Source organism: Sycon ciliatum, chromosome 2 (assembly GCF_964019385.1).
Source record: "Sycon ciliatum chromosome 2, ocSycCili1.1, whole genome shotgun sequence".
NCBI classification, from domain to species: Eukaryota; Metazoa; Porifera; class Calcarea; order Leucosolenida; family Sycettidae; genus Sycon; species Sycon ciliatum.
This window is the reverse complement of record NC_088644.1, coordinates 21,109,746-21,119,690: the sequence shown is the minus strand read 5'-3', so window position 1 is coordinate 21,119,690 and position 9,945 is coordinate 21,109,746. Positions and strand designations below refer to the sequence as shown.

At 46.9% G+C, this 9,945-nt stretch overlaps 1 protein-coding gene across 1 annotated transcript in view; it reads left to right on the top strand.

The window, feature by feature from the left end:
• The first annotated feature begins 43 nt into the window (after nt 1–43).
• The window catches only part of LOC135809155 (SET and MYND domain-containing protein 4-like), a 30,956-nt gene continuing 21,054 nt past the window's right edge, over nt 44–9,945 (top strand). Inside the window, exons 1-7 of the mRNA XM_065322441.1 lie at nt 44–198; nt 3,738–3,908; nt 4,410–4,542; nt 5,386–5,445; nt 7,902–8,046; nt 8,509–8,611; nt 9,065–9,189. Coding sequence (XP_065178513.1) covers nt 94–198; nt 3,738–3,908; nt 4,410–4,542; nt 5,386–5,445; nt 7,902–8,046; nt 8,509–8,611; nt 9,065–9,189 — 842 coding nt within the window. The 5' untranslated portion in view covers nt 44–93. The remainder of the gene's footprint in view (nt 199–3,737; nt 3,909–4,409; nt 4,543–5,385; nt 5,446–7,901; nt 8,047–8,508; nt 8,612–9,064; nt 9,190–9,945) is intronic.

Sequence of the window (9,945 nt, the reverse complement as noted above, 5' to 3'; positions counted from 1 at the left end):
TAACAAAATTAATCAAGAAAGCGACACGCGCAGTATACGCGCGAATGATTCGAATGGCGATTCACCTCAGTGTTTTTTTTGTAAGCTGCAAGGATGGGCTCCAGCAAGCAAAGAGAAGTTTGCCTGCGTCATAAGGACATTGGGGACAAGGCTTTCTTAGCTAAGAAAGACAGGGAAGCTGTTCTCCAGTACAATGTTGTAAGAGATGCACGAATTTTGATTACAGTAATGAGTATTATTATTTTTTACTTTGAAATGTTTTGAAAAAGGAGCTTTTCAAAGGACAGATCTGTTCAGTGGAATGTAAAGAAGAAATGAGGATGATTTATGATTCCCGTGAGGATGTAGATCAAAATAGCACCAACATGTTCGAATAATACTGATCAGTACTTTGAGTGTGCCTATTGCGAATATTGATGAAAGTCAACTTTAAAATTGAAATTCAATTTCTTGAAAAGCTTGTTTGGAAATCATAGAGCTATAAGAATTATTGCCTACATCATTAGTACATGTCATGATATAGTGCGGAATATCAAGAATGCGATATACTGTAATGTCACGTTTATAGCCTGCCATGCTTATTTCTGTAGAAGCCGAGGCACATGGCAACGATTGTATACATGCTGCTCGGTACAGGTACCATTCTTCTTTTAGACACACGCCATTGCTGTGTGTGTAGAACTACTACATATAGCCGTAGTGTGTGTGTGACATTGCACTGCAATGTACTGCAATGTACTGCAATGTACTGCAATGCACTGCAATGTACTGCAATGTACTGCAATGTACTGCAATGACGTACTGCAATGACGTACTGCAATGACGTACTGCAATGACGTACTGCAATGACGTACTGCAATGACGTACTGCAATGACGTACTGCAATGTACTGCAATGTACTGCAATGTACTGCAATGACGTACTGCAATGACGTACTGCAATGTACTGCAATGACGTACTGCAATGTACTGCAATGACGTACTGCAATGTACTGCAATGACGTACTGCAATGTACTGCAATGACGTACTGCAATGTACTGCAATGTACTGCAATGTACTGCAATGTACTGCAATGTACTGCAATGTACTGCAATGTAGTTCTAGTGCAGACATGCATGTGCTACAGTGAGTGCGTTCGATTATGCGCACGAATCGATTCGCGCTATTCACATCACCCCATGTGAATAGGGTGAATGGATAGTGAGTGCGTTCGATTATGCAGTTGAATCGATTCATGTATCTATTCGCATGCATTCAAGTCGTTCGTTTTCACATCATGAGCTCTGGAATCGATTCGGAATTCATTCACCCAATTCACATGGGGCGACGTGAATAGCGCGAATCGATTCATGAATCGATTCGCGGGTGTAATCGAACGCACTCACTGTACTCACTGTACACTCACTGTACACTCTTTTTTTGAGTTTTTTCACTGAGCCTCTTGTACGGGCAAAATAACACATTTTGTGAAGAATCAACACATAAAACGAATCATCAGATACAGTATTTACAGAGTCTGTCACTCAGTAGGATCACTGCACTGTGCAGGTTCACTGGATGCGTGCCTCCGCTACCACTAGCACAGCAGGGGACTCAGGCATGGCAGGAGCAAACATGCTCCTTGAGCCACGCAGGCACATAGCACCACAACGCACCAGGGCAAACCCAAGGCGGCAGCGCAGCAAGGAGATACCCTTCCCGTATGGCTCCTTACTCTTCTCAGCCAGGAGAGAGGCGATCCGCGTGAAAAGAGCATTGGCATGCTTGCCATAGCCACCAGAGGCAGAGAGCACAACGGGCACGAAGGAGGCATGCTCAACTTCACGTACTCGCTCCTCGTACTTCCGGCGCTTTTCCTGTTCATGGCGTCTGTAGCTAGCAGCGAGGGAGGTGGCACGATTCGAAGTGGCAAAAGGGTTGAACACCCGTACATCAATAAAGATGCGCTAGAATCGGCCACCCCACACACCACTAGCCGCAACGTCCAGCCGAGCTTGCTCCTCCGTGACAGCTGTGCGATGGCGGAAGGCCTCTCCGGTGACGGGCTGGAGGTGGGGTTCCACTGTCACGTTGTGAGCGACCTGCCTCAGAGCTCTGGCGGTGATGTCCCTCACCTCGTTGTGTCGCAGCGTCGGGAAGCCACCAAACGGGCACGACAGGGCGTGACTCACATTCAGCGGCTTACTGCACACGCAGAGGCTTGGGAGCCGAGGAGGTGTCCAGCCGTACCGGAGGCACAGGCCATCCCGGAAATCTCCCTTGCTGAGTGTGAAACCATGGCGGCTGAGGGGGCGGCAGGTCAGCCAGCTGGATGCACCCTTTTCTGAGGCCAGGTCGAAAACAGGGGCCAGCTCCCGGTGATCCGAGCGAAGAGCGTCAGCCATAGACTTGAACGCGCTCCGCTTCTCGGCCCGAACCGTCGCCTTGACCGTCCGGAGCTGAGTCAGAGAGTCGCCAAGAGACGACTCCTGCTCCAGCAGGCGAGACACGAGGCTAGCCGTGATCCTTCGGGATGAGGTGTACTGTTCAGCCACTGAACAAGGGTCTGCCATACCCAGTCCCCCAAGCCGGCAAGGCAGAGAGAGTAGGGAGCGAACAGTTGTCCCAGGTGGAGCCTGACCCGTGATGGCCGGGATGAGCCGACCGCTGATTGCGTGTTCCAGCGGTTCAAGCAGGGATGGCGGGATGGAGGAGGTCCGGCAGAGGAAGGACCACTTGTTTTGCAGGCCCTGTGTGAAGGCGGAGTAGGCGGCCTGTGGCTGCGATGCAGCGATGGTCGTGAGCTGCGCAACTTCCTCACACCAGGTGGCGACCTTGGACTGGACAAATTGCTCACTCACTGTACTCACTGTACTCACTGTACTCACTGTACCTGTGGTGTAGAGTAGTTGTAGGTTACACCGACAAGCGTACGTCAGTCTGAAGGGATATCGGTGCATGTACTGAACAAATGACTCACACTTTATGAGCTTGTTTGGAGCCCGCCATATACCCCCCCCGCCATATACGCAAATACGGTTGCTGTGCATGGTCACGATCGCTGATTTCGGCTACATATGTGACTGGCTTCTATTCAAGAGCAGCTTTAATTCGCGACATGCCGGTTCATGTATATGAATTCAGTGAACATCCATATTGAGTCAGTTGGATTGTCTGCACTACCGTAGTGACGCGCGTATAAGCACACGTGCCTATACCCGGGCATACGCGCATCCTCACAAATAAGCGCATGGGCTTATAAGTGAACCTAAATGCAGTCCATCCCGCGACACACACACACCACAAAAACACCATGTTCACATAGTTCAATCTGCATTGCGGTACTGCACTATGTGCATAATTATGCAAGGTGCCGGCCGGTACACTAGCAACTCAGGCGGATGCGCCTATGTGTGAGACAAAATGTACCGCAAAAAATAGCAAATAACGCAAAACTTACTCATAAGCGCTTAAGCGCATGGGCTTTATGTGTGTCACTATGGTAACAGTTTTATTTCGTTGACCTGTGTTACGTTGACCTGTGTTACGTTGACCTGTGTTACGTTGACCTGTGTTACGTTGACCTGTGTTACGTTGACCTGTGTTACGTTGACCTGGGTTACGTTGACCTGTGTTACGTTGACCTGTGTTACGTTGACCTGTGTTACGTTGACCTGTGTTACGTTGACCTGTGTTACGTTGACCTGTGTTACGTTGACCTGTGTTACGTTGACCTGTGTTACGTTTTATCCCTGCAGGCTATTCGGCATGCTCGCACGAGCGATGCTGATCTGCAGAACCGCCAGCACAAGCACACCAGCCTACCGTCAGACATTGATAGGAGCAAGGCAACTGCTCTGGCGGCCGATCTCCTGGCATTGTGCTTGTCGAATCGCTCTGCTGTACTTTTCCAGCTAGCCATGTACAAGGTATGCGTATTGCTGCGTCTTTTCCATCTCTTTTTGATATCGTTGTTGTTGCTGTTGTTTGTTTGTTTGAAGTCTTTATTCTCACGGCGTTGTTGTTATTGTTGTTGTTATTGTTGTTGTTGTTGTTGTTGTTGTTGTTGTTGTTGTTGTTGTTGTTGTTGTTGTTGTTGTTGTTGTTGTTGTTGTTGTTGTTGTTGTTTTTGAATTCTTTATTCTCACGATGGCACCATCGCCAATAAGAGATATTTGTTGTTGTTGTTGTTGTTGTTGTTGTTGTTGTTGTTGTTGTTGTTGTTGTTGTTGTTGCCGTTGTCGTCGTTGTCGTCGTTGTCGTCGCTGTTGTTGCTGTTGCTGCTGCTGTTTCTGCTGTTGTGGTTCTTGCTCTTGTTGTCGTCGTCGTAATCGTTGTGAGGAATGTGAGCCACTTGTCATTGACTCGCATGGTGTGTATTAACAAGTTTTTTTCTTGATTGTGTGTGTGTGTGTGTGTGTGTGTGTCAGGAATGCCTATCTGACCTGCAGCTCTGTCTGCCGATTGCACCAAAGAATCTTCTCTACAAGCTGTTCCATCGCTTGGCCATGGTGTGCCTCAAGTTGAACGACAGTGCTGCTCATGCATCGATAGCAAGACAATGTAAGTCAGTAAGCCGTATGCCAGTGACTCTATAGTAGATGGCTATTGGAGGTATCTCCAGTACGTTGTTTATGTACTGACGTTTTACTCTCTTGCCCGTTTTACGACTCCTGGACTCAGCAATGTGAGATACCAGTCACCGGATATAAATGGGTCCCAGGCGAGTTGTGATAGTAGTATTGTACAGCTGAGCAATCACATTTTGATAGGGTGAAAGTCGATGTGCAGAAAGCAGCATTGGTTAGCCTTGAGCTCTTGAATATTATGTCGGTTGTAATGCAGACGATATGCAAGCAGCTCATTGGTATCCACGATGCACTTGGAACCGGCAACAGTTTAGAAAGGTTTGGGAGAGGGTAGAGGAGTAAATGTACCGTATTTTCCAGAGTACAAGCAGAGCACTTTGAACACTCAAAATTCACTCCAACGAAGGAGGTGCAGCTTATACTCCGATGATCAAACTAACGGTGATAAATAGGGTAAATGTCTGTATTTCGTGGCAAAGGGGGGGGGGGGGGGGGGGGGTACGGCTTATACTCCAGTGTGGCTTATACTCCGGAAAATAAGGTATGTGTATTTCTACGACTGTTTTAGTTCCAGAATCTCATGAACATGTCAGTAGAGGCTGTCAGTGAGTATGGTCGTGCATGCATTGCTGTTTCGTAGATTCTAGGCCAGATGATACTGCCGGTTCTGTACAATGCCACTCACATCGTATGCCACTCACATCGTAAAGAGCTGTCACGGATTGTACTTTGATGCTGCGAACACTCCAGTGCTAGCTACTGCATGTTGTACTGGTGTCATGTGTGTGTGTGCTGGCTTTGCATTTCGTCTGCCCAGGCTTGGATGCAGCTCTGGATCACCTCAAGTTTGCAGAGAAACTTAGTGACCAGCGCAAAGGTATGGCAACCAAACACTTTGCGTCTGGTCATTATTCCCTATTTGTGTAGAGTGGAACTCACTTAGTATTTTCTCTGATAAGACATACTAGTACTCTTGCTTAGTACGGACAGTGTCTGGAGCATGCATGGGTGTAGTGATCCATACTGAAGTATGTTGGGACAAGAACTTCAAGAAGTACTGCTTTGATTGAGCGCCCTTCTGTGAAAAAGTGCCCTCCCCCCCCCCCCCCCTACTCATTTGTTGATTTTTTCATACCATTTAACGAAAATGCAGTCGATAGTCAGTAACAGAGGCCTCATAAAAGCCTACTTGTCTTGGGTGAAGTCGGGGGTTCGCCTCTGAACGTTTCAGTTTGCATGGCAAGACTATTTTGGAAATTGGAGAAAATGAGTTACGGGGTGACTGTTTCCCATGCCCGTCCGTCCCCCTACTATTTTGACCTGGCTAAAACTAGTGTTGAAACGAGTGTATCTATAACAAACGAGCGATCTGTTCCACTAACGAGCAAGCTATCGAGCGAGCTAACGAGTTTCATTGATGTGGCAAATATGATTACATTTTTTTAAATTTTTTCTAAGTTCGATATTTTTCAGCTGGTTCAAATTATCACCGCCGGTATTTGGGGTTGCTGCTGCTTAACTTTGGACTGCTGTTTGGTGTCGAGATGTCTTTTCAGCGCTGTTGTTGAGCAGCCTTTGGAAGAATAGACCGTTTTCAAAGATTGCAAGTAGCCCTGTTCTTCGCTGCATCGCGGGAGAAAACTTCCAAACGACGGAGCGTAACTTTCAATCGAATGGAGAGTTGATAGAAGCATGTCCTGCGACAGGTCAGCAGATGCGAAACAAGACATCAGTGGAGTCCACCAAAGCTTTGCTTTGTTTTTGTTTACTGCCATGGCTGGCTACCGCCCCCCTCCCTCCATATTGGCCTATATTCTCTGGCCACGGGAAGGTGAAATAAATAAAAAGAGAAAAGCTGCAACGACAACTGAAACAACTCATTGTCGTGCAGGTATACAGTCACTGTAACCGAGTGATTTTCACTTCGCGCGGGACTGGACTCTCGATCGACCAGGGAGTTGTAACATATTCTACGACTCCCCGGTCGACATGTACTGCCATGTGTACGGAGAACGGTGTACGGTGTTCTTTAGCGCAAACGAGCTGGCCGCACTAACGAGCCGAGTTTCTGGCGAGCGAGCTAACGAGTTCCCGGTGAGATCGTTTCAACACTAGCTAAAACCCTGCGGTTTGGCGTATGCCGTGTTTACTCAACTACGAATGTGTCAGAGCCGTCACAGGACTAAACACGGTTCTTATGGAACTCAAAGAATATCAGGGAGTTTTAGCTTCTGATATACCGTAAAGTACCGCCAGAGCGCCCCGTCTCGCGAGAGCGCCCCACCTTCATTTTAGGCCATCATTTTTTATATCTATGTTTCGCGTCAGTTCAACTTCCAGAATCATATGCGAGAGGTGGAAAAAAATAAAAAGTTTCAAAATAATAAAAAAGGCTCATCAGAGGTGTATAGCACTGTACATAGCACAATAGCCCGTGCATGGTGTACATGCGAAAGAAAAATCGTCCATCGAAGCACAAAATCTGGGTTATCAGCATCACTTTGGACAGAGGAGGCAACCGTTGGTGCCCTTGCTTCGCTAAATTATTGTACTCAGCCTTCAGCAGCGGTGCAAGGAGCCGGGAACGACGCATCCTCTTAGCTTGAGGCGATCGATGCGGTCTGGTGTAAGCTCATAGAATATTGCTAGCAGATGTCGAACAAACGATTTACCGGCGCTGGCCTCAACTGGCTCAAGGCCATTTCTGCATCCCAGCTTCGCCGTATGCAACCAGTACAGTCCACACTGATGACTCGCACGATCGTACACTGTGCATGTGCATGTTCGATTTTTTATTTTTTTCCGAAAAAAATCAAAACATATGCGTGCGGACGACGCGAAACATAGATATAAAAAATGATGGCCTTACAGCCAGAGAAAGGAAAATCGTATGGCAGAGTGCAACGAAGTGTGTACGATGTGAGAATCTTAGTGTACTAAGGTCACACTTGGCAGGTTTTTGTGTGGAGCACGTGTCCGCTTGAAGGTACGGATTGACCGCAAAACGTGCAATATGTGTACAAGGTTCATGTCGTATGACCTACAGACAGCAGACCACCTCCACAATACGACCACGAAAGGATGAGATGGTGGGGCGCTCTGGCGGTACTTTACGGTACTGGTAGCTCAGTGCGTGGCCGTTTTCACAGGGCATGACGCATGTGTGTGTGTGTGTGTGTGTGTGTGTGTGTGTGTGTGTGTGTGTGTGTGTGTATGTGTGCGCGCACGCGTGCGTGTATGCATGCATGTGTGTGTGTGTGTGTGTGTGTGTGTGTGTGTGTGTGTGTGTGTGTGTGTGTGTTCTCTTCCTGTTACTGTAATGCATTGCTGCAGATGAACTACGGCAGTCCTATCTTAAAATTCAGGAGAGATCATCGCCGAGTACAGGTGTAGCAGTTGGTAGCACACATAGCGATGGAAGATGTGTTGATCTGCACACTATATTGGCACGCTTACCAGCTATAGTGGATCGTATGCGGTGAGTAGAACTGATCGGGTTACATGCAGGAGCACATGTATGGCAGCCTGTTTTGGTTGACTACAATATACACGACATGGAATCCAGTTTGATATTCCGAACCTCGAGCTGGGCAAGTACGCCTCATTGGAAGTGCCACAAAATCGCTTACATAGAAAATGTGTGGGATTCATGCTGATGATTCAAAGTCCACTTTACAGTATGCAAGTCAGTTCAATGCGCTTCTGTACTGACCAGTTCAGAGTCCCTGGAATCTGTGTCTATAGTTCGTATCAAAACTCCGTATGACAATGCGAGCTTTGTGACGTACATATTGCGCTTTCGATAAGTATCATGTCCTGATACTGAGGCGTTTTCCTGGTAATTTGGGGTTCGAATTATCAGGATTACACCTATGCTAGTACTGTACAATGTATTCAATCCCACATTTTTCTGTGTGTTTTGTCGTGTTATGAAGTGAAGATGTGACGATACTGCTATGAAGGAAGATGTGGAAGTGGTGGATCAGAAAGTCTTCAAGGATCTGACTGTTTGCCAAGAGCAATCTAGAGGCAGGTACATTCAGGTCAGTGCACACCATGTAGAACGGCATTTACTGTTGTATGCAGGCTTTCAACAACATGTTGGCAGAAATTGATTACTGGCCTCCTGTAGGATGCTCTCCGTTGTGACTTCTGAAGTTCCATGCAAATCAAACAGCCATGGCTCGTACAAACAGATAAAATTCCGTGAGATGTCAACAAGACTCTAACACAGGCCTGACCTGCAGACTAATTACCAATGTAACCCTCCTCCCGGCCTAGTCTCTCAATATCTTTTCTGAAGAAGACATTCATTGTCGAAACGTCCAATATATCAGAGTATCTGTTAGAGTCAAGTCATGTTCATGTTGTGTGCTTCTGCTACATCCAGTTTATTTCCTGACAGATGAGCCATTGCGTCTCTATCGTGGTGAAATTGCAGAATGTAATCCATTTTCTACTCTTCTGATGTTTCTTGCTGTTACCCGTATGCACAGGCAACTGCTGCCATTCCAGCTGGGACAGTTCTGTGGCGTGAGAAGGCACTTGTGACCGACATCAACCCTGAAACAAGTGGGGCACTGTGTCACAACTGTGCCAGGAGAGTCGTCGCAGTTGTACCGTGAGTGCATATTTGACCTTGTGCGGTTGTCCGCCCTGTGCCCTGTTCCATGGAGTGGGGATGGGGGGATGCTTACGATTTCTTGCTATTGTTCGTTATAAGGTTGACGAATGCAATGTCCTTGTAATGCTGGCTTTGGTACTGTTACAATGTGAGCTTCACCTACCTTGGCGCATGTAGCATGGCGGGCTGAATTGGTTTGTTTGCTTTCTGCACATAGGAATGTACATGTATGTGAAAGGAGACAATGCGATATTCTGTTTGATCTGGAGTTGTACAAATTGAAATTTCGAATTTTTATTTTTTATTCTAGTTTGAACTCGGATGGTGAGCCAATATAGTTAGGATGAAGAAAGGAAAAGGACAAAATGTTACGAGTTATGACAAACTGTCCACCAACGTAACCAGGTCTTATACAGTCAGCAAGTGCGACAAAATGGCACAAAACTGACAAGGAGTACTGAGACTTTCGGCGACCTGACACCTAGCTCCAACTCTTCTCCAAGGCGCAAACCAACAACCTTCCAACTTGGAAGGCTCAGGTTCGGAAAGGTCCAAGAGGGGAAGGAAAGCGCAACTCAGTACTCCTTGTCAGTTTTGTGCCATTTTGTCGCACTTGCTGACTGTATAAGACCTGGTTACGTTGGTGGACAGTTTGTCATAACTCGTAACATTTTGTCCTTTTCCTTTTATTCTAGTCATACTATATATAACCAAAGAAACTGAAGTTAAGTACTGTAAATAGAAAGGTGTTAG